Here is a 25,584-nt window from a genome sequence, read left to right as displayed (position 1 = left end):
TTACTGGTGACCACTGTACGATTGTGTAATCCACACTTACAAAGTGTCAAGATCCAGCTCAAGAATCCAAATAAAACTCCAGATTAATTTTGTTTCCGAAAATCTTAACAGTTTATTGAATACACTGGATGGTTATGCCAAAGAAAAACTAATTCTGAGGTTCCCACACCAATTCATAGACTTAAACAATAGTTTTCCCAGCCAACGTCTTACGTAATCCATATCAACCAGTCCACTTTATTATGAGAACAATCTGCTTCAAATCCACAACTGTTCTGGTGTCCTGGACAAGGCTTTAGGCTCCCACGGTCTGCAGCTGAATCAAAGTAGTTTCGTTTCTCCATCTACCCACTTGAAAGTAATGCCTCCCCTCCCCCCCTTTATCTAAAGACAAGTTGAAACCCAGAGGCACCTAGCTGCCAAAGTTTCATCCTTGACACAAAGACCTTGGTCCATCTTCATAGAGTCCTCTGTTTAAAGACTTAACAAGCCTGTATATTAAAAGGGCTTGTTAAGTCTTTAACAAGCTTGAAGTTAAGTTCAGGTCCAATTTAATGGTGAGAGAATGTAAAAAGGGAACACACTGAGGATCTCAAAATCATAGGGAAGCAGTACAAAAATCCCCTAAACTCAGTTTTTCTTTATGTGAGTAGCCTTTCCTAGAAATCTCAATGATTATGCTAATTGTAAATTCTAATTTCATAATTCAATGTATCTGGAAGGCTCTGCTATCCCAGGATGCGTCGTATTCCTACTTAACTTGGAATAATCATTTCTAAATAAGGCCATTGTTGTCTTTTTTCTTCCTACCCCCTTTTTTGTTTTGTAGTATCATTAGGTGGTTACTCTCATCATAGAGCCTCAAAATGTTTGCTCAGAATTCTTGTAAGAAATATTAGGGAAGAGAATCACTGGATTTAATCATCTCCTAAGCTTTCTGATTCTCTCATAGAACCATAAAGCATCTTTCTCTAGCCAGACATCTTCCATGTGTGTGAGTGTTTCAGCTTCAACTTCCAGAATTCATTAATTCAATTTGGCAACAGCTTGGGGAAGGCTGTGCAAAACTTCCGTTCCAGGCAATGACAACAGTTTGATTGCAGAACAAATGATGCAAAGAGGGGGGTGGCTGCCTCTTCACTGGATGTTTTCAACCAAACGTTAGGACAATCATCTGTCTAAGGTACTCTGATTAATTTGATGGCACCTTCCAACTTTATGACCACAATCTGGAGAGGAGTGTAGAAAAGGCCTTCTTGGCAATAGCACCTGAAGTCTTGTTTTGGTTCCTGTTGTGAAACTATTGTGTTGAATCCCCAATTCAGACTAGAGAGCTCAGGCTGAGTGATTTTTGTTCAGCATTTTATCCTAGACCATTTTGTAGGCTTGTTGGGAAAACAGTTCTGATGTGATCTGGGATAGCATATAAGTGTGAAAGAGCAAATTATTTCTGATTCTGCTTGTTGCTTTGCGTGGCTCTGATTCAGGATGGGAAATCAACCAGAGGTATTGATATTCCATTTCTTTCTCCAACCCTCTGCTCTCGCCCCTTCTCTATTCTAGTGAACCCCTCTCTTCACATCATTACCACAATTGGCAAAAAGTCACAGGACTATCAAGTGGTAAGTGGACAAGACAGGTTAAGTAACCCATAACCTATAACCTAATTTCTGAGGGGTCTTTGGTGCTCTCTGAGCTTGGTTCCTTTCTTGCAGACGTTTTATTATCCAAACTAGGTAACATTATCCCAAACTAGGATGATGTTGCTTAGTTTGCGTAATTCAACATCTGCAAGAAACAACCAAGGACCCCTCCTTTCAACCCTGAGCTACAAATATTCTCCTTTATTGGTGCCACTAATTTCTGTGTAGCAACCACACCAAGTTATTTTCTATTTTTGTTAACCAAGAACAGGCCTGGCCTAGGGGGAAAGTACAGGTAGTCCTCAATTTACGACGATTTGTTTAGCAGCTGTTCAAAGTTACGGTGGGTGCTGAACAAAGGGCTGCGGTATCCCTGTGGTCACATGGTCAAAATTTGGGCGTTTGGCCACTTACAATGCTTACAAACCCCCCCCCCCACCTATCTCTTCCCCATCTACGCTTTTCTGCCTTCTGAACGCCACGGCTCCTGCTACTCTAACTGACCATTGTCATATTTTTGCTCCTGCTGTTGACCAAGCTTACCTGGCTTGACCCTTTGCAAGGCAGTTTCGGGCCCCAGGAAGCTTTCTTCCCCAGGTCACGCAAGCCGGTTTCCTCACAAGACTTGGGGAAGATGGCCTCACACAGCCAGCAACTGCCTGGCAGAGGGCCAAGGCGTGTATGTTTGGTCAGCAGCAGGAGCAAAAGCAGTGGGAGAAAAATGGTGACGGTCAGCAGGGGCAGCAAAGGACAGGGAAGCAGGGGCCTCGGAGTGCAGGGTGGACTGGGCTGAGGCAGCTTTGTGTCACACAGCCAGAGTGCCTGAAGCTTCCTGGAATGCTGTGGCTTTGTGCTGTGCTGCTGTGGCTTCCTAGGGCAGTGATGGCGAACCTTTTAGAGACGAAGTGCCCAAACTGCAGCCCAAAACCCACTTATGCATCGTCAGGTGCCTGGTGGGTGTGGCCCATTGGCTTGGTGTGGCCCATTGGGTGGGCGTGGCTGAGGTGGTAACGGCAGACTGGGTGGGACTAAAAAGTTCAATCAATCAATTCCAAGTTTGCAAGATCTTTTTTTTTTCCCACGAGAAGTTGAAATTGACTGATTGAACTTTTTTTTTGTACACAGCGGCGGAGGCCTAAAGTGAAAAAGGTTTTATAAAACCCAGCTGAAGGCCTAGGACTGGGACGATGGCGCGCGTGCCCACAGAGAGGGCTCTGAGTGCTGCCTCTGGCACCCGTGCCATAGGTTCGCCACCACTGTCCTAGGGCATGTGGCATTACACCATGCTGCTAGGGCTTCCTGGGGTGCTGTGGCTTCATGCTCAGGGTCTGCTTTTTGCCCTGCAAGGCAGGGCACAGGGCAGCTTAGTGGGCAGAGAAGGGGGAGTTATAGGAAGTGGAGGGAGCTCAAGAGCAGGTAGTCCCTGACCTTACAGGCTCCAGGCTGGGAGGAACCCAAGCTTAGAGTAGCTTGGATTGCAATGAGTCCTCGGCTATCGACCAGTGGTATTCAGTTAGCAACAGGGAGCGCCCAGTTTGCCATTGCTAAGCGATGCAGCCAAGTGATGTCATACTTTACAACTGCATCGCTTAGCAACAGAAATTCCAGTCCCAACTGTGGCTGCAAGTCGAGGACTACCTGCATGGGCAGGACTGCGATACTTCTGACACGGCACTGTCTGAGTGTCTTGCCGAGTTCAGGGGTTCAGGAAAAGGAACCTCAGTTTCAGCTGATGAAAATAAATTTAGTGTGCAATGTTTTGTATTGCTGTTTTATCTGGCATGTATGATGGGAACATACATATGTACCTACTTACATAGGAATATGGAGTTTTGTGAGCACCTAAGCATTCAAAAAATAATAGTTGCCCCGGAGAGATTTGCCTCTTTACAAAATGGCTGCTTCACCAACTATTTTTTGTTTTAGAGTGGGTAACCACACACTGATCCAGTTTCCAAGCACTCACAGTTGAGGTAGATTACTTTTCAGGATTGCTTGGTGGGTGGTCCGAATCAAGAATCAATGCAGCCAGAACCAAAAAGGGATGGTGTTGAGGTGCCCTTTCTTTTTCTAACATACTCTTTTTTCCTTCTCCTGACACCATTTTCCTTCTGTGACTTTTTCTCCTCTGTATAACACTTCCCTTTCCCCTCTCCTCTCTGACATTGCCTTTCTTCCTCTCTGAAGATGCAAATGATGGGTGTATGTTCATACAAAGATCAACATGGGATGCACATAGTGGGTAAAACCATGATTGTTCTCCTTAGTTGCATTTGGACAAACATCTGTATAATAGCACTAGCACTTAGAAATATATACCGCTTCATAGTGCTTTACAGCCCTCTCTAAGCGGTTTACAGGGTCAGTATATTAGATTCATTCAGATAGATAAGTTAGATAACAATCTGGCTTCTCATTTTACCGACCTTGGAAGGATGGAAGGATGAGTCAACCTTGAGCTGGTCAGAATCAAACTGCTGGCAGTTGGCAGTTAGCGGAATTAGCCTGCAATACTGCATTCTAACCACTGCGCCACCCTGGCTCTATACCACTTTGATGCTTTTTTTCAATCTCAGCTTTCCCCATCTTTCAGATGATAATTCCCATGGATACCAAAATGTTATTGGGACAATCAAAAGCAGTAGATGTGGTAAGTTCTTTGGATAATATTCCTTTCCTTTTCTCTGTATCAAGCCAAATAGTTATCTGCCCCATACAATTACATACAGCAGTTGCAGAATATGTCTGATATGATGATCTGCTCTAATGTCATGTGGATGCACAGTCTTACATTCCACTCATATACCTTAAAATTTGCTCCAGAGGACTGGGAGTCTGTTTCTTCCTCTGGTGTCTATTACAGAAAGCACTTTCCAAGGAAGATCTGTATGATAATATACATCAAATACTAAGCATCCCAAAGGTGCTTTTTCCAAAAGACATCTAGACTTTCTTCATTTTTTTCCCTTTGATAAAGTTTGCTTCCCATCCGAGAAGCTTCTTCAGTTCAGTAGAACTGAAGAAGCTTCTTGGATGAGAAGCGAGACGATTTCAAAGGAAAGAACTGAGACTGTCCACTTGCCTTTTGGAAAAAGCATCTTGGATAAAACCATGACCTGGATGATTGAGAATCTCCATAGACATTCCATACTAAGCATTTTTCACCTTGCCCAAGACAATCTGTTCCACATATGCACCGGCTGAAGTCCCAAGCGGTCATCTGAGAGGGTGGAGAGAATGTCAAAAACAGGAAGAATAATAATCAAGTGAGATTAAAAATTTCAGAAATAATCAGCTGTTTACATTTCCTCATCTTTTTCTCTCTCTAGATGAAGACATCTATGAGAACAATCTAGCAATCCAGATATGGAAGCAGGTGCAGATTTCAGGTAAACCCAGCCCTGAGAATTCAAAAGCAGGATTGTTGAATGAATGAAAAAAGGATTACAGTGGTTCTTAACCTTTTCTTCACTATGGACCCCATTTAAATACATTTTGTGGCCACGGACCATGGCCACGGACGCCCAAGACCAAAGATTTAAATCATAACATTTCTTTAAGCCTTTGCTGACCCTCTGCGACATTGTGCCTCCCCCCCCAGGGGTCTGCGGACCACAGGTTGAGAACCACTAATGTATTACACATACTTCAACTGAAGCTAATAATTGCTATCAGTGATCTCAGCTAATGAAAGGCTGTGAACTATGATATAGGAAAGACTGGAATATAGGAGGAGAATAGGAGCTGAATTCAGTATGACCTGAAATGAGATTTAAGATTGAGGACACTATTACATGGAGGTGCTGTCAGGATTAGATCACATTTTATAGGACAAATAAATAATAATAGAATCCCCAAATCCTTAAACACCTGATGGTGTTTATAGTATTGTTTATAGTGTTGTATTGACTTACAACCAATAACGGCAGCAAAGTGATAGAATGTCTGTTGCCCTCTAGTTTTTACCTGGATGTTTCAGTACTGCTGTGTAGCCTTAACAAGTTTCTTGTTCTGTTCTGCTTATGCATAATTATTTTCTCACTCTAGAAAGCGACAGTGCTAATTGTGAGGAAGAATCTATTTACATCAATACAGAACAATATAGCAGGTAATTATGCAGACAAGCCGTGCTTTCCTGCACTGGGCGTGCAATCATTGTCAACATGGATCCCTAGTTATGTCTTCCCGTAAGAAATAAAAATAATTCTAATTAATTTAATGCGAAAGTATGTTTTGACAGACTCGGAGGCAAAATCTGGTAAATTCTGTTTAAGGAGTCTTAAATGTAGTTTCCATTTAAAACAAAGCAAATTGTTTTCTAGTGTTTCTCAGCCCAGCCAGCCAGAATTCCGGGAGTTGAAGTCCACACATCTGAATGTTGCCAAGGTTGAGAAACACTGCTCTAGATGAATAATGACATTGGTGAATAATATCTAATGTGTTTCTCTTAAAGTAGAAAACTAGGTTATTAGAAATCAGAGTTTCTTTTTAAATTCAGTCAAGATATTTAAATATTAGAGCATGCAATGGAACTAAAGGGATTCAGTGATAGAAGTGTGTACAAGTAGTCCTTGACTCATGATGGTCACTTAGCAACTGTTCAAAGCTACAACAGACCCCCACCAAAAGGTATTTATGACCTGGTTCCAAAGATGGCTGTCTGCTCCCGCAGTCAAGTGACTGCATTTTGGATACTTGGCAGCCAACCTGCATTTATGGCTGATTGTAGTATCCTGCAGTCACATGACCTTGAGTTAACATTGTTTTTACACACACAAAAAAGGCATTTACTTCTGATTCTGGCAAAAACTACCTATAGTGAAGAATGGGTTCACTTAACAACTTCCACAAGAAAAAGTTGTAAAATCAGGTCAGTCACTGATGACATGCTTTATGGCCATCGTGATTTACAACCGTAATTGCCAGGCTCAGTTATGGTCTTTAAGTTGAGGACTACCTGTATAAGGCGAGACTGTGGTCACATGAACAATCAGCAGTCAGTGTGATTAAGTTCAGATGTCTGGTAGTATCTTTTCAGACCCACTCATTTGTTCTTCTGGAAAGGTACTCCCAGATTCTTCCTGGGGTTTTGGTTACCAGAGAGTAACATGGCTTTCCTACAAAACCAACTAATGTGATTTCCAATTGCATTAAAAATACTTGAAACTTATCATGAGAACTAACAGTTACATTTTTATTTTCCCAGTTCTCAAAGGAGAGATGTCCATTTCTGAGAAATTGGTATCCTAAATGTACTTCTTTTTAATGGGTTAACCTGGGATCCAGGCAAAGTCTTTCCACGTGTGACTGAAATCTTCAAGAGCCGAAATCTAAGAGGAATTAAAGCGTCCCAACTCCAACATACCAGAAGACTGGATAATAACACTGAACTAATTTACCGGATTGTCATACTTTATTCTTGCCACATCTTCCTGGCCCTACCTGTCAGCATCGAATTTCTGACTTACTTTGCAGACCTAATATAATTTATCACAATCTCCCAGATAGCGAATCTTGCTTTGGCAATATTTATGAGGCATGTATGGACTTTATCTGCCCATATTGTAGGATAATTTTTAGAAATCTGCAGAAACGACAAGCCTCCGCATCACTAAATAAATAAATAAAATGTGAATAATATTGTAAGCTTCTGTTTCTATTCCTATATTTGTTTTGGGAAGATAGACACTCACAAACTCACTCACAGCAACTCCTGAAATCTACATTACTGATTATATTATTATAGTTGGATGTGCAGTAAGCCAGATATTTAGACTGGATTTGGCATTTGTGTCTACCTATCGAGTCATCCCCAAGGACCTGGGATAGGCAAATGTTCTTTAATAGTATTAAAGGCATCGCAGAAAGTAAGCTATTTTAAGTAAAGCTGCCTTTTGAAATTGACTGATTTTGTCAATGCTGGTAGTAAGGCCACACTTGGAATACTGCATCCAGTTTTGACCACCACAATGTAAAAAAGATGTTGAGACTCTAGTTTAATGAAGAGAAGGACGAGGGGGGACATGATAGCAGTATTCCAATATCTCAGGGGCTGCCACAAAGAAGAGGGAGTCAAGCTATTTTCCAAGGCGCCTGAAGGCAGGACAAGAAGCAACGGATGGAAACTAATCAAGGAGAGAAGTAACCTAGAACTAAGGAGAAACTTCCTGACAGTTAGAACGATTAACCAGTGGAACAACCTGCCTCCAGAAGCGGTGAATGCTCCAACACTGGAAGTTTTTAAGAAGAGACTGGACAGCCATTTGTATGAAATGGTATAGGGTTTCCTGCCTGAGCAGGGGGTTGGACTAGATGACCTCCAAAGTCCCTTCCAACTTTATTATTATTATTATTATTATTATTATTATTATTATTATTATTAGTGCTCCAGATGTTTTGGAATTGCACCCATCATGCCTATTATTATTGGTACTATCTTTGCTTTCCTTTTCCATAGTCCTTTTATTTGTGTGTCTTTATATTTTGTGATTTTCTCCAGTTCCTTCTCTTTTATTCTGCTGTTGCCAGATATTACAAAGTCCACTATTATTATTTTGAGACAGCAGCAATCACTCCAGTCCAAAGAAGATGACAGATTAATTCCTGGGCCAAAAAAGCTGAAAAGCAGAAAAATAAGCCTTCTGCATACAAAAGGATCAGAAATAGAATTACACTCTTTAGCTTCTTTTCTTGGATTCTAGAATGCTGGAGACTCCTTTTTTAAATAATAATAATAATAATAATAATAATAATAATAATAATAATAATAATAATAATAATAATAATAATAATAATAATAATAATAATAATAATTATTATTATTATTATTATTATTATTATTTAGGAATTCCCCATTCCACCCCAGATACCTATAGTTCAATTATTTCTAAAGGATACGTACAAAACTAAACAGATTAACAAAACAGTGGTTTAGGATTGTCAAGACAAATTTTAAAAGCAAAGTTGGAACAAATTGGATTTCTGTTAGCATGGCATATTAATATGGTCACGAAGAGACTACAGAGGCCTGGCTGAATCTAAGGGGCTCAAGAATTGTATAAAATTACTGAACGTAACTTAAAATCAGGACATAAGACAATTCTTAACAGCAAGTCTGTAATGATTTAGAGCCTGAATGAGCAATCTTGAAGACCAAGGGCTGCACTTAATACAAGCAGGAGTGTGTGTGAGAGTGAGGGCTGCAAAAGTGGATGAAGTCACATAATATGAGAGCAAGAATGTTGTTCTGGAGGCAATGGAATAATTTATGTTTTCAAGTAAGCTATGTTTATTTGAAGGCTTCTGCTTTAACATTTACACCTATCTTGCTACCTTAACATGGCAGGAAACTGCTGATGACACTGAAAGTTGTATAAAAAAGTCTTGAGGGTTGCAGACTATCCCCTCTCACCTAGAATGGTATTTCCCTTTGTTTCAGAAGTTTATGATGATCCCATCCTTTCATTCCCTTTTTAGGTCTGCATAAAAACCAGTGAAAACTGCTTCAATGGCTAAACCTTTTTTTATTATTATTTTGGAATCATACTGACTCACCTAGCCTCTTGCAAAGGTTTCCAGCCCTTGAAATATGCAACTGGTAGTAGATGTACAATACTGCAGCATAGTTCTTACTCAACTGATTACCCACAAATCTATCTTCAGTTTCTCTTTGGTTCCTAATCTGTATTCTATATATTTTGAGCAATTTGAAGAAACGTGATCTGGGCATAACTTGAAACATAGATCCTGAATGGGCTTTGTCTAAAGCACAGGTGTCAAACTCGATCACATCACGTAACGTATCGCAACATTTTTTGCCTTTGCAGAGCTGGGGTGGGCGTGGCCTGCGTGTGATGCATCCAGCCCAGGGGCCGCCAGCTTGACACGCCTGGTCTAAAGCAACAGCTAGAAAGTTACTTGAATTTCAGCTATGGCTCTTGTGGGATTTGCAGAAACAACTGGAACCACATAGGCACAGAAACAATACTATTGATATAGTAAAAATTATGGTTGATAGTTTTTATAACAAAGTTTTATTTAACTGTAAAAAACACAAGTCATATGATAAACCACAGCTCTGATAACTATTTTCGCACCTACCAAATATATGCTAAGCTATGCACTCATACTTGGATTGCACAAAGCAGCTAGTCCGTTTGCAAAATCTCCTCCTTATTGGCCAACTTGCCGACCATCCTCTCAGCTTGTGGTGGGAGCAGCAGTCTTCTGACAGAGGCGGGCTAGCAATCCTGCCATTTGCAGGAGTGAATTTACCCCTTCTACTATCTTCATGTGTGTATAACCGATTTCCTAATGGTAGAGGAAAAAAATATATTAAAATCAAATGAGTTTCCTATTTTTCCTGCTGTAGAGAAAAGGCACATTTCAGTATAAATTCATGAAATCACAACAGCTAAATTTTCATGTTGCTGTGCACATGCAAACCGAGTTGTGGAAGAGGAAACCACAGAGAGGAATTACCTAAACCAAACAGGAACATCCACCCCTCAATAAAGCAACAAGTATTACACCTTGCCCTAAAATTATTCTCGGAATTCCCATCATCATTTGATGAAGAGAGCTGTATATGGGTAATCCTTGACTTACGACCACAATTAAGCTCAAAATTTATGTTGCTAAACAAGAAGGTTAAGTGACTTTTGCACAATGGTGGGATTCAAATATGTGAACAACCGGTTCTCTGTATGGATGCTGCTTCTGGAAGTCCATTTCGTGCCTGGGCAGCAAAAAATTGGCTACCGATTCTGCCGAACTGGTGCGAACTGGCCGAATAACACCACTGGTTTTGCCCCATTTTACGACCTTTCTTGCCAGTTGTTAAATGAATCTCTACGATTGTTAAACTAGTAACATTGTTGAGAATCTGGCTTCCCCATTGACTTTGCTTGTCAGGTCACAAAAGGTGATCACATGACCGAAGGACACGGCAACCCTCATAAATTGCTAAGCGTCCGAATTTTTATCACATGATCATGAGGAAGCTGCAACCGTTTTAAGTGTGAAAAATAGCGATAGGTCACTTTTTTCAGTGCCGTTGTAACCTCGAATGGTCACTAAATGAACGGCTGAAAAGTTAAGATTACCTGTATTAGGAAAAAAAGGATGGATTAAAAAAATTGTGATATGTCAATAGATTCAAAAGCAGCGATACACCATGTCTGGACCAGGCGGCCCTCTTGACATCACTGAAGCACTAGTCACATAGTTGGATTATTGCAATGCGTTTACATAGGGCTTTTCTTGAAGTTCACTTGGAAGGTGCAGCTGGTCCAGAATGCAGGACGTGGCAGCCTTACATACACCTCAGTATACTCATATGACATCATGATTATCACCTCTAAAGCATAATATCAGGTTATTTGAGGAAATACTATTAGTAGTAGTAGTACTGGTACTGGTACCGGTACTACTATTACTACTACTACTACTACTACTACTACTACTAATAATAATAATAATAATAATAATAATAATAATAGAGTTGGAAGAGACCTTGGAGGTCTTCTAGTCCAACCCACTCCTCAGGCAGGAAACCCTATACCAGGGGTAGGCAATTTTGGCTCTTTTATGACTCGTGAACTTCAACTCCCAGAATTCCTGAGCCAGCCATCTCTGCCCATCCAGTAAGATTTTTCATTTATTATTCCATTTGTATGAACAACTATCTGATCTAAGCAATTCTGGCTGGCTCAAAACAGGTAAAACGCTCCAATAAAACTATGTTGAAAACCAATACATACATATAAAACCCATCTGCAATCAATTTAGAAGTATTCTATCCTTTATTTCTAAAAGTTGCCAATCCTTCTGCTCCTAAATGGATCGAAGAAATCACTTCAAGTGGAGCAAGAGAGTTAGAGATGTTTTGTGCAATTTTACTTTGGGATGTAATGGAATTCATTAGTACGGTATTCTTTTCACCTATTTAAGGGAGAAGTTTACACAGGATTATACATGTATCTATATAAAGATCCAGATATTAAAAAGATCCCTTCTTCAGGGCACTTGGCTTGCACAACCAGCCCTGCTGCTTACACCAGCAACTCCCACAAAACCTAACCTTAATAAACTCCAACTTCAGATATTCTGCCATTTGGAATGTTTTACAAACTCGGAAAATATTGCTGATGATGTCTTCAGGTGAGTAACCAAGCTTCCATAAGTGAGCAAGAATCTGAAGAAAGAACAGAATTATCATTTGATGTCTTAACAGCTTTAAAGATGTATATCCCATTTCTTAAACACTATTTTTAAGACAGCTCAAGCACCAATGAAAAGCAATATATAATCACAATTAAAATATAAAGACAATGGACTTCAAAAAAGAGAACAGAGAGGAAGACCTGTGACTTACGTTTTTTCCTATGACCCCAGCCAATTGTTGCCTTTAGAGCATATAATTAAAACCATGGCCTAGGCCTAGGGCAATATGTAAATCAACCCACTAGCTCTTAAAATGGTTGTGAGAAAGAGATCCTTTTACAGACTGGGTTCCTGTCCTATGTCAGACCATAACAGCAAGAAAATCAGAAAGCAAATGAGGCAAAAGATATGCATTCCTCTTGTGCCCACCTTATAAGCTTCATCGACGTTCGCATTGACACAATGGCCGATCATCTCCTTCACCAGCAAAGGATGGGGCTCATCACACACCTATGGCAAAAACAGAAGCGTCATGAAGCCAAAAGCCCCCCCCCCAATTCTATTGAAAACAGTTATGGTCCACCTGCATAAAGAAAGATCAATCTATTTGAACTATACAAGGCTGCACAAGTTCTATAAGGCCTGGAAGATATGGGAACTATTAGTCTGCCAAAGTGGAACTGGTTCAAGATAATTTCATATAGAGAAGAGCAACAAAGATGATTAGGGGATTGGAGGCTAAAACATATAAGGAACGGTTGCTGGAATTGGGTATGTCTAGTTTAACGAAGAGAAGGACGAGGGGGGACATGATAGCAGTGTTCCAATATCTCAGGGGCTGCCACAAAGAAGAGGGAGTCAAGCTATTCTCCAAGGCGCCTGAAGGCAGGACGAGAAGCAACGGATGGAAANTTATTATTATTATTATTATTATTATTATTATTATTATTATTATTATTATTATTATTATTATTATTATTATTATTATTATAGTAAAGCACAGCCCACTATCTTAAACACAGCCTCTTTGTTTCAAACGAGCACAAAATTTTTAAAATGCATAAAATATATCCACTTTTCCCCTCAGGAAATTGATGTCCCAATTCATGATCTACAACATCTTCTTCAATGAAAACGATTGCTTACTTGCATTAACAATGACCAAGGTAGATGGTAGAGTGTTTAGAATTCTGGTTCCAAAAAGGGCTGGGGGAAAAAAATGAGCAAGCCAACAGGATAGATAGTATTGAAGTAGGTGGATCTAGAGTCTGATCTGGCATAAATCAACTTCCTATGTGACAGGACCTTAGAAGTGAGCCACAGTGGGAATATCACTCACATGGGCAGGATAAAGATTTTCTTCAGGGGAAGGCATTCTTAATATCGGGGGGGGGTGAGGGGGGAGGAGGACTTTAAAAAAAGGCAAAAGAAGAATCATGCTATCTTTAAATACAAGACAATAAAATACATTTCAGGAGGTATTTTTTTTTTCATATGTAGCACACACCCCCCCAGCATTTTGCTGAAACTCCTTTACAATTCCAAAAAATTACAGCTCTTACAGACTCTGACGGGCGAAAGCAAAACTTCCAAAAGAGGAGAATATATGTAGCTTAGAACTATGGAGTCCTTGGTGCTTTTTAAGCTTGGCTGTTTGCTTGCAGGTATTTCATTACCCAACTAGGTAACCTCAGTACAGTGTAGTTTTAAAGAAAAACTTTAATTAACCTTAAATACGTTCTCGCTATTGATGAAACCAAATCCGGAATGGGTAGATTGCAAGTTGTTTAGTGCCTGTTAAAACAATCAAAATCATACTATCATTACTATATATAAAAAGGTTATCCTTAAAGTTTTAAAGAACTAAACAGTTTCTCAATCAGGAAAGAAAAATGCCACAGTGTGGATGTCGCTAAAATGGTATGGTTTTCACACAAAGAAGAGGTAGGAGCATGGTTTGCAGAAGTTAATTAAAAAAAAATATCTCAAAAAGTGGGAAAGAAACTCTCCCAAGAAGAACTGAGCATCAATAGTGGGCATAAATCAATGGCTGGTAGATTGCAGCATTGGAGAGAAATCAGGAAATGGAATATTGCTGAAGAACAAATAGCAATCTTCCCATTTCCTCAGACTATGCTAAATATGAAGCCACTTAATACTTTGTACAAAGCCATCACCTGAATAGTTATAATTCAGGGTGCTGAAAGAATATTATAATGACAGTAGAAATATTACAATCAAACTATTACAATCATCAGGATAATAGATCAGGGGTCCCCAAACCCTGGGCCGCAGCCCACTACCAGGCCATGGCTTATTCAGAACTGGGCCATGCAAGTGGCCGGCTGGCACGTACTCACGAGCAACTCGACTTGCCATGCAGCGGGCTGGCGCGCACGCACACATGCAGTTCAACTAGTGCAAGTTGAGCTATGCACACGTGTGCCTGCGTGCCAGCCTAGGGCTGGCGCGGCCTGGTCCCTCTCTTCCTCGCCACTGGGCCAAGCTGCAAAGATTGGGGACCACTGTGGTAGACAATACTCCCACTTTGGTTCTATCTGAAAAGGCCAACCCATTTTCACTTTGGGATGACCTCAAAATTCATTTTATCCCAAATGAATGGCCTTCATAGATTTAAACCCCATGGAAGTATTAAATTTGGGAGAAGCTGTAATATGTGACTAAGTATACGTTAGATAATGTGCCAACTCTTTTCTCCAAGGAGGGCAGCCAAGGTCAAGCTTCATGATGCAGACTTGTGTTACTTTCCACAAAGGTTTCAAGCTGATCCATGAAATGATATTGTGTTCACAAAAGAGATTGCACTGTCAGCTGTAAAAAACTGCCACAACTAGGAAAACTTGATTTCTATCATGCAAGTTAATCCAACCATCAATAACTGGATAATTTGGACAGGGAGGGAGAGAGGGAGGGAAAGAGAGAGAGAAAAAGAGATAGCTTACATTTTACATTACATTTTCAAATCAGTAACTTTCTGGTAAAGCCTTTGTTGTTGTTTTTGCCACATCAATAGCTTATCTACAGTGTATGTCACCAGCAGTGTCGAAAGTCTTCACTGTCCATCTGTTTCTCCAGTGCTCAGTTTCACCCAACAAAAACAGGGAAAAATACCATATGGCAAAGCTATTTAATTTTAGCAATAGCAAATTCATGTCTTAACTTTGGATGCCGACAGAATTAAAAAAAGAAGCTGCAGGAAGACAATACCCACCTGCCTCATGTCTCCCTGGGCTGTGAAGATAATAGCTTCTAGGCCATCATCTGTATAGAGTACGTTTTCCTTCTCAATGATTTTCATTAGCCTCATAAGAATCTGGGCATCTGTTAACTTGGTGTATCGCAGAACTGCACAGCGAGACTGGATGGGTTCTAGAGGGCAATGAATTTAGAGGTGAAATTACAGTTATTTCTTGTCTTTATTATTTTTTACAAATAATGCCAAACATACTTAATACAGGTAGTCCGCGACTTACGACCACAACTGAGCCCAAAACCTTCATTGCTAAGTGAGACAGTTGTTAAGTGAGTTTTATCCCATTTTACAACCTTTCTTGCCGCAGTTAAGTGAATCGCTGCAATTGTTAAGTTAGGAACATAGCGGTCAAGCTAATCTAGCTTCCCCATTGACCTTGCTTGTTAGAACAACACCCCAGGATGTTGCAACTGTCAGAAATTATAAGGCAGTTGCCCAAGCATCTGAATTTTGATCACGTGACCACGGGGATGCTGCAATGGTCACATGAAAAATGGTCGTAAGTCACTTTTTTCAATGCAGCTGTAACTTCAGTCACTAAATGAACTGTGGTAAGGCAAAGACTATCTCCTTCCCCCTTGTCCCCCCCTCCCAATACAGCCCTATGAGGTGAACTGGGCTAAGAGAGTGTGACAGGCCCACAGTTATCCAGCTGACTTCCATGCCTAATTGTTTTAATGCAATTTAATGGATTAAATTAAATGCAGTTGTTTTAGGAACACTAGAATAAAATCATATTCAGCATCAAACATTTGTCCATTTATCTTTAAAATGTCTACAGTGACCAGTACCAGTTGCCAGGATTTGAAATAGGAATCACACCTAGCCCTGATGGGAAATGCCAGGAACTGGACCTACAGTTTTGATTCAATTTTGGGAAGACGGTCTCTTCTCCAAGTGCAATTTGGCCTATGTCCTTTGCTTTGCATAAAAGGAAGTTGGTTTTAGCAGATGTGTCTGTTTGTACTGTGGCAGAAAGGTCAACATCCTGTCTGGATTTGAATTTGCTCAAGGGGGATTTTGATCTCTACCCTCTCTTACTAAACCAAGACTACAGGTCACCAGAAATTGCTCCTGCCCAAGCCTCTGTTTACATCAGAGTCCCCTGCTACATCATTCCTTGAAAAACAGACATGTCAAACTCATGACGTCACGTGACATCGCACAACGTTATCGGGAGTTTTGCCATTGCTGGCAATGGGGTGGGCGTGGCTTCTGCATGACGCGTCCGGCCCGTAGGCTGGCAGTTTGACACTCCTGCCTTAAAAGTATTCAAAACCAGTATTATTTTTATGTGTGCACTGCTCTTCCTCTAAAGGGCATCCATTCCACAGCATGAATAAATAAGTTCCTTAAGGACCAGGCATTAAGGGCCGGTTGAGTAGGAGTTCCCTTGTGATTGCTTTGCTATACGCCTGATTGCCATTTTGTATTACTATATATATTTAGTTTTTATATATTGCATTGTTTTATGGGGACTTTGTTCTTTGATATATTTTATTATTCATTTAACTTAATTTATATGCAGCCCATCTCACTGTCCCTACAAACTCTTTTATTTATTAAACCATTTAATTTAATTAATGTGTTATTTGCTGTTTGGTGCCCAGAGTTAGGCTGATTGAGTTGCGCAGTTTATACAGTAAATCCTATAAAAATAAATAATGCATAGAGTAATCTACAATCAAGCTCAGTAAAGGAATAGCAATATGGTGCTTTACTACATCATTTAAAGCAAAATTCATTAAAAAGCAGTCAACCTGGAAGAGATGTTACCTTAGAAATGCCCCAATAAATAAGCACGTCTTGAGCAACTATTTAAAAGTAGATGGTCACATCTCTTCCTTTGAGTTTCATACTTAGGATACCACATTAAAAGGCCCCACATGAAACCACAAGCCAGAACCAGAGATAGGGCCACAAGACAGACTTTTCAATGATTCTAATGCTTGGATCCTACTGGATTCAATGACCTTTGAAAGTACTTTTAAAGTACTTTGATATTTTAAAAAAATCTACCACCCCCTGAAACCATGTACTCAATAATGGGACCAAGATCCAGTACCTACATAAAAAGGCACAAAAGAGGGTTAATTAAGTTCTTAATTTGCTTAACTTTAGAACATGCAATTCCACACTGCTTGAATTAGTCGGGCTTCAGACCTTCCAAACATTGTAGCCCAGCCATCTATTTACTCTGGTTCAGAGATTCTGGGATTATTCCGCCTTTTTACTCAGTTTTCATATTATGAAATGTTTACATAGTGTGGGTTGATCTCACATCACTGGAGCAGTGTCTGCAATCTGTTTTTGAAGGGAATCATGTGGGAAGATCTCCTGCCAATGCACATGTTGCAGGTGGCTATCACAGAGGCGTCTCACATGATCCTCTCAGTGATGTGCCAAATAATTATAAACAATGCCATCATGGGTGAGAACATATCCAATCTCACAAAGCATTTACACAATGGTTTTCAAAATGTTCAAGACCATTCTACAACTGCAATTTTACAGCAGCTTTTCAAGCTTGGTTGTTATTAGAACGTCAAGAATAAACTTCTGAGGTTAGGTCCACTGCAGAGATAAGTTTTAAATGTAGACTCTCACCTGTTCTTTTATACCAGCCCATAATGGCTGTGCCTTACAAAAATTCTCTTCAACCTTATAAAGCAAAAGGACATTTATTGCCTTTAAGCTTCTGTCTTTATTTTGATGCTTGCATTGTGATAATAGAAATATTTTTTTCCAATCTAGGAATAAGTGAGAGAGATCTGTTCCTTCTTTCCAAGTGGCCCTTGGTTCTTACCTATGATTTTGTCAGAAGCATTGCAAGCCAGAGCAAAACGAGTAGTTTTAGAATAAATTTCCATAGTGCGTCTCAGGGCTTGTTGGGCTCCATCTGTCATGCTGGTGGAGGAATAGTAGAAAAGCCAAAATAAATTTAAGCCATGAAAGCTCACCAAAATGTCTGTCATCATTGGACAATATATCTTGTTCAGGACATGCTGTTTACTAATGTAAATTGTTTCATTTAGCCTGACCTTAAAGGAATTGCTGAAACAGATTCATTTTTCTTATTTATGCTGCATAAGATACAATTATTGCCATATTACATAGGCCGCAGTTACAGGTAGACCTTGCTTAGCGATTGCCTTGTTCAGCGACCATTCAAAGCTATGACAGTGATCATCATTACAATGGTGTTATCTTTGCCTAATGTGTTCCCTCCCACTTTGGGGGGCAGAGAGATTGGAGAGGAAGGGATGACAAGAGAATAAGAAGGCATACAATGGAGAATACACTTTGAAAGAAACATAGTGGCACTTGGGATTGGAATTACAAACATGCTACACAGGTAGCCCAATAGACTCCCTACTGTGTGCCTAATTACTCTCTTATAGTCCCTTCCCCTCCAACGAATGTAAATACAAACATTAATATCCTTCTTGCTAATTAGCCCAGTTCTAGAGTGAGCACTCCAAAGGGCAAGGGAGTGAGGAAAAAGAAAGCAGTTACAGTCACATGATTTCTCACTTAATCAGTTTTGCTTAATGAAACAGCTGCTTATCCCAACTGTGGTTAGTAAACGAGGACTACCTGGATGTGTTCTTCTGGAATGCACCTTGTGCTTTATACAAACTGTACCATGGAAAAACAGAACCACTCTGCCATGCATGGAGAAAAATCATGAATTTTCTTTTCCTCTCACTACAAGGATAGTGGACCTTTGGACCACATATGGCTTCTCCAGCTCTTAGTTTGTCTGCCAAAGTCCTCCTAAATTTCACCAACAAAATGAGGTGCTTTTTGGCAACATATTTCTTTTAGATTAATTGATAACATAATTGTACCAGTGGATACGCCTTTTATGCTTCCTGAAGCTAAAATAGGAAGCATAGTACCAAGGCTTTAAAAGTTTGCCAGCTTCTGCGCAAATGGAAGGGATAGGAGGAGGTTTCCTTTGCTGGAAACTGCCCAGCCTTGTGTTTCAGTAAGAAATGAGCTAGGACAGGGTGATCCCATGACTATGTAGACAAATAACACAACTGAGAAGTCTACAATGGAGAAGTAGAGCTCTTGCAAGTATTTAAATAATTGCTTAAAGAGTCGCTCTGGACAGGAAGCTAAGCACCATCTAAATTTAATAAAATAAATAAATACTGTGAAATTAGAACTCTTCAAATTCATGAATCATTATACAATATACGTCAGGGGTATCAAACTCGCCATATCATGTGACATCGCAATGTATCGCAACATTTTTTGCCTCTGCGGAGCTGAGGTGGTGTAGCTTGTGCGTGACGCATCTGGCCCATGGGCCAGAAGTTTGACACCCGATATAGGTGATTGTTGGAGTGAGGAAAAAAACCTACTCACCTGTCTGCTTCATCCAAGATAATTATTTTATGCCGGCCTCTTGGAAGTGTGACTTTTTGTTGCGCAAACATCTTGATTTTGTTCCTGACAACATCAATGCCTCTGAAAGTAAAATGCTCAATTATTACTTGTTATTCATTGATATTAAACCTTGGAGGGAGGGCACAGCATGATCTTTGCAAGCTATTCTAAGAGGTCTTGTCAGTTAGAGGAAGGAGTAAAATTGCTTAAATGCTAAATAACCCAGCTCTCCCTCTAACCTTTGACTCACCTGTCATTTGATGCGTTGAGCTCCAAAACGGCATCCTTCAATGCAGAGCCCAGAAGTGCACGAGCCAGACAAAGAATGCTGGTGGTTTTACCAGTTCCTGGTGGGCCCTTAAACAGGGGGGAAAAAAAAGATTCAGAAAGGCTTAGTCGTCCCATTGTTGGGGACAACCAGGAATTTGGAAGTTGTTATTTCTTGAAACATATCGCCCTTAAAGGTTTAAGTCTAAAGAAGCTTGAAGACTTAAAGTATAATCAAAGATAGCTAATTACATGAGTTACTGGCACAAAAAAATACAGTAAGTGCCAATACTTAACTGTATTTTATTAATAACTATTTAAGGGACTGTCAGACCTGCCCCAAAACAATCATTTAGAAAAGCAGACTCTCGACTCCAATTGACTGAAGTGAAAAGGATATGTACTAAAGATGCTGATTGCAGGAAGGTGAGGCGGGAACTTTCCCGCTCACTAATACAAAGAGCCAAACCCAATGTTCCCCATCCCTCCCCCCAATGTCCAGTCCATTGCCGGGATCTTCACAATGTTTTGGGAAACTCTGGGTTGTTTAGGCTGCTGGAATTTCATACCCAGGGCAAGCAGCCTTGAAGATGCCCAGCGTAACCGGCACAAACAGCTCTGGTCTTCTTCACATGTCTGCTCCCCCTCTCCATTTCCCACCATTAGATGCACAGGTGTGGATTGCCTCCCCCCTCCCTTCCCCTTTGATGGCAGGACGCCACTGGAGATGCTGACAGGGACTGTCTCTCCCCAACTGTTTCTACCTGTTCTATCTGGCAAGAAGAGCATACTGTAGGTATAGTCGGCTAGGGAGTGTCAACTGATGGGAAACTCAAGGAGAGCATTTTCTGTTGTGGTGCCCGCCCTTTGGAACATCATTCCCTCGTGATTAGACTAGCCCAGTCCTTGCTGGTCTTTCAAACTTGCTTTTTGCCTTATCTAGTCCTGAGCCTAAATTAGAGCCTACCTCTTAGCTGCGTGGATGGATGATAGGTTAGGTTATGCCCAGCTGCCAAGTGTTTCTATGTTTATTTGTTCTTATTTTATGTATTTTGTGTTTTTATTTGTTTTCTTGTAAGCCACTAGAGTCACATAAAAGTGAGACTGGCGGCTATATAAATTGAATGAATGAATGAATGAATGAATGAATAACGGGATTCTCATCACCACCTTCTTTTACCTTAGCTTCTTTTACCTTAGATGGCATTTAGCTTGAAAACAAATTATTTTGTCAATACTTACAGCAATAATAATATTTGGAACATTTCCTTCTCTTGTAAACACCTAGAGAGAGAGAGAGAGAAAAAAAAGGGCGACAGTTAATTAGAAACGCAAGTTTCTGAACTTGGAAATTATGTACTCCAAATTTTGGAGAGTTTTGACCATACAGCCACATCAGTGTTTCGAAATCTTTTACAACCTTCTTATCAATACTTTTTGCCTTCCTTAATGGTCTTCCAAACCTGTCTTCTAAACAAGTTCTCTTTTTTAAATTGTAAATAAGATTTTATAGATGGTAATAGAAGAAGAGAAACCTCTTACTTTTCTCTGTTTACATTCTGTGCTAACTTGTTTAAGCAATCATCTTCAATCTGTATTGAGCAAATAACAAACAAGGAATTCCATGCAATATGCTGTCACTTATGGTGATAAGTACCATCAGTTATGGTATTCAAACAGGTGCTTAAATACCGGATTGTATCCATCACTTTAGCCATCTATTACTTTTTTTCTTACCCTTTTGCCTTGTCTCAGGGTGAACAAAAAGACATAATAGAGAGTATCAGCAAATGATGCACCCTCTGTGATTAAATGCCAAGAACAAAAATGATTTAAAGCCCTTATAATAACAACACTTCCTAAACTGGATCTAGAAACAATATTTGAAGTGAGCCCAACATAGAGCACTAGACTGGAGCACTAGCTGTAGCCATAGGCAACAGAGAATTCCACACAGATATTTGGATAACATCCTCTTCTAAAGCCAACAAAGAAATGCAGCTTTCCTTCATTTCTGTGCCAGTTCATTACAGGAAAACAACTCCCCTAGTTACAAGACCACATTTATAAATACATCTTAAAATTTCAGTCACCGAAAGCAGTATTCTTCTTACAATAAAGTGGTTTCCATACCTCTAATCTGCTAACAGTGTCTTCATTGCCAACAATTTCCGACATCTTCATTGGCCTGTATTTTTCAACCCTGTTAGACAAGACACATTAACACTCTTTTCTGTGCCAACAGTAAAAGAAAGGAAATGCAGTTGAAAGAGGTTGGGGAACTGGGGGAACTGAAGCAGAAAATGAAGCTTTGAAACCAGCATTTTTTTTTGGGGGGGGGGGGAGAGCAGGAAAAAGAGAAATAAAGTTAGTAAGTACTAAAATAATTTCCCTCAGTTGGCATCATCTAGTTGGTTCATACAGTAAGCTAAATTCTAAACTGAGGATTAGGACAAAATACAATGGCTGATTTCACATGGCATATTATACCCAGATCATGTTGTGGTGATGACTTGGTTCCTACAACATGCTGACCATGTTGTGCAAACTCAGAGATTATTTTCAGAGAACACAGCAGCATGCTGGCTGGCTAGAAATTACACATTACTTTGCAGTCTAAGATATCTGAAGAGCTTCAAGTTGGAGAGGCCAAATTGTAGGAGGGGTCTCCTGCTTGAGCAGGGGGTTGGACTAGAAGATCTCTAAGGTCCCTTCCAGCTCTATTCTGATTGATTGAAATCAAGAACTGGATCATTTTTCACATCACAAGATATGGGTAACCAATGCAAGAACTTAGCCAATTAGCTTTTAATTGCAGTATATTTTCAGTAAAACTCATATAATTATTTCCAAAAACACTTGGAAGAACCAATAAAGGAGAATATTTGTAGCTCAGGGTTGAAATGAGAAGTCCTTGGTGCTCTCTGGCTTGGTGTTTTCTTGCAGATGTTTCATTACCCAAACTAGGTAATATTTTGCTTGCAAAAAAAACCACATAAACAGATCTGTTCCAAATCTAGCAACTGCTGTGCCCAACATGCAAAGCTTCCTTAGTACTAACCTGGGCCAGGTTTTTCTGTGACTTAGTTTAACAGCAACTGGGAGTTGGGCAGCATACTTATTTAATATTATTATTCTGCACAAATGAACCTGCTTGCTAGATGATAGTTCTATGGCAGCATCAAACTCAAGCTGGTGAATCTTGAAAAAATTAAATAGACCTCTTTTGTGGGAGTTTATCTGAGAACTGCAGGGATTAAGAGCAGCCTGGAAAATCAACCAGCATCCCAGAACAAATCTATGGCAAACAATTTTCACAGTTGCCAAGAAAACTGTAATGCTGCTTCTATGTAGTCCATGGAGCTGAATTTAACTTAGGTGAGAAGGGATTCAGCACAGTATGCAGATTAAGGTGGGTTGTGTGAATGCTGTGAACCTGACCACAGGTTCCTGAAAAGCCCCCCCCTCTGTATATGTAGCCATACACATACACACACACATACATGCACACACAATATACATATTGTGGGAAGTCAGCCCCACCCCAAGAAATATTTTTGGGAATATTAAAAGGCAGAATATTATATTTCCCAAAGGATCTTAAAGGCAGAAACCACCACCACCACCATCCCCAGTCTCTCTGCCCCAAACAAAAACCAGGTCTGCAGAAATGCAGATGTACCGTAATAATCTTGTCAGGAAGATTGGAGCCAGGAAGCTGGGATTAGAAAGTCAAAGATCTCTAGAATCAACAATCCCTCACACCAAAAAATCCAACACAGGACATAGTCATCAGCCCCAGCCCCAGGGAAGCAGGATATGACCTTTGGGACATAATAGGATTAACCCACCACCATCAGAATAGCAGAAAGGCACACAGGTCAAAGTTCAAGCCACAGGAACAACTCCAGACAAAAGCTCAAGAAGGTATAAAAAACCACCACTCCCTACTACATGTGGTCAGCTTTCCCAGAGCCACGCTTCTGTCTGGCTCTGCCCTTCAATAAACTACAACCTTCTTTCTAAAGCAGTCTCCATTTTGTTTATTCCCAGCTTGGACTGGACCCTGATGAACATTTTTTTTTCAATAATATTTTTTAATTATATATAAAAATGTGCTATCCCGTTGAAATCAACTCATTATGACCACATTGATCTGGTTTATCCTTAACCTGGTCTTTTAAGTCTTCCAACAGTGACTTTCTGAAATGCCTCTGCAAAATCCATTTTATGTCCCTTAAATAACCTATTCTCATTATTATATTTTCACCCCACCTTTTAAATGTGTAATTCTAAGCTATGAATTTACCTAACACTCCTTCCTCCTATATTCCCCCCAACAGCAACAACCCTGTAAGGCGGGTGGGTTGAAAGTTACCCAGCTGGCTTGCATGCATTACAGAGACCTAGAATCTACAATCTTCTGATTTTTAGCTCAGCGCCTTGACCACTATACCAGGGGTAGGCAACCTTGGCTCTTTTATGACTCGTGGACTTCAACTCCCAGAATTCCTGAGCCAGCTTACTGGATAGGCAGAGATGGCTGGCTCAGGAATTCTGGGAATTGAAGTCCACGAGTCATAAAAGAGCCAAGGTTGCCTACCCCTGCACTATACCAAACTAGCTTTCATTTCAGTCCAAAAATCTAGAAATGCCAATGCAAATCCCGGTCGACCACTAGAGGGCAGGAAAACGCTTTTAGCCTTCCCTCGCACTCTGCTGCCGCCTAATGGCCTTTCAGAGTTTTGCAGCCCAGGTCTGCTAACAGGCTTCCATGCAATGCCTCGCCACTCACTTCCCCAGTTACAATGATAACGCTCCCACAAAAAGAACACCGGCTTCCAATTGCTGCGCCATCAACCGGCTTTTCCTCACCTAACAGTCCGGACCCAATTCCCACGTCTTCGCAACCCTCAACAACATCCTTCGGTGGGCCTGCCCTTCCTCCCCGGCTCTGTTTCTCACCAGGGCAGTTCATAATGGACGCTCCCGGCAGGAGAAGTAGAAGTAGATGCGACATCAGCAGCGCTCCCGCCTTGTTTCCCTCCTTCAAGAGACTTCCCCGACTCGGGTTCCGCCATTAGCGCTTCCCGCCGAAAGGATTCCAAACCCCGCCCCTATTTGCGTCAAAAAATGCGCGGAGGCCATCTCGACTGAGGGCAAAGACCGGGCTAGTCATGCGGGTTTCAAAAACTGACGCTCGCACAATCCTTGCTGTCATTTCTTTTGCCCTTAGTTGGGTGGATTCTGTCATTTCGCTGAGCGTCCTGGTCTTCTGGTGCCCATCAGAGGAGTTTGGTTGAGAATCTGGATGTTTATCATGGAAGCTGTGACTCTATACTAGAATCCATCTGGAGGATTCTGATTTAACCCAAAAATGACTATGACAAATAAATAGTTTCTTATTTTGTATGCCTCTAAGCTTTCACTTGCTGCCCGGCAGGCAGAAATCCAGCAGGTGAGGGTTTTTTTCTTGTCATCTCATCTTAGTGGGAGATCGGGAGGAGTAGCATATGGCTGTGTGTGCCCAGTCACCCATGGGACAAAATGACATATTAGCATTGCAGGAAAAAAAATAAGATTAAGAAGTGATTGGACAGCCATTTCTCTGGAATGGTATAAGGTCTCCTGCTTGAAGATCTCCAAGATCCCGTCCAACTCTGTTATTCTGTAAACCCTATTGTGTGACATTCAGACGTGACAATGGCTGTGGGTATCCCAGTAGCAAAGACAAATAAGATGTATACATAATTTAATTTGCAGCAACACATGACAGCAATTTCATTGCTTACAAAGAGTGGTAAACATAAAATCATAAGTATCACTTTAAGGAGATTC

At 40.5% G+C, this 25,584-nt stretch overlaps 1 protein-coding gene and 1 long non-coding RNA gene across 3 annotated transcripts; one reads left to right on the top strand and one right to left on the bottom strand.

The window, feature by feature from the left end:
* Positions 1–4,235: 4,235 nt before the first annotated feature.
* LOC107302353 lies at positions 4,236–7,205 on the top strand. The gene is made up of 4 exons (XR_001549380.1): positions 4,236–4,293; positions 4,973–5,032; positions 5,691–5,751; positions 6,850–7,205. It is a non-coding gene; the product is annotated as an uncharacterized LOC107302353 (long non-coding RNA).
* A 2,454-nt stretch (positions 7,206–9,659) lies between these two features.
* On the bottom strand, positions 9,660–24,840 carry RFC2 (replication factor C subunit 2). 2 transcript variants are annotated; one of them, XM_015831447.1, is made up of 11 exons: positions 24,712–24,840; positions 21,880–21,949; positions 20,989–21,030; positions 19,730–19,836; positions 19,459–19,560; positions 17,888–17,988; positions 15,040–15,197; positions 13,536–13,601; positions 12,237–12,317; positions 11,725–11,838; positions 9,660–9,953 (listed from the first exon to the last, which is right to left on the bottom strand). In XM_015831447.1, exons 1-11 carry the CDS (start codon positions 24,825–24,827, stop codon positions 9,843–9,845), a joined length of 1,068 nt encoding a protein of 355 aa, XP_015686933.1. In that variant the 5' UTR covers positions 24,828–24,840; the 3' UTR covers positions 9,660–9,842. The 2 variants fall into 2 exon arrangements, with proteins under 2 accessions (XP_015686933.1, XP_015686934.1); XM_015831448.1 differs by having other exon boundaries at positions 24,622–24,740.
* Positions 24,841–25,584: the final 744 nt, after the last annotated feature.

Source organism: Protobothrops mucrosquamatus, unplaced genomic scaffold (genome assembly GCF_001527695.2).
Source record: "Protobothrops mucrosquamatus isolate PMUCROS unplaced genomic scaffold, P.Mucros_1.0 scaffold_256, whole genome shotgun sequence".
In the NCBI taxonomy this organism is placed as follows: Eukaryota; Metazoa; Chordata; class Lepidosauria; order Squamata; family Viperidae; genus Protobothrops; species Protobothrops mucrosquamatus.
Note: the sequence above shows the minus strand (reverse complement) of the source record. Positions and strands in the feature narration are given on the sequence as shown.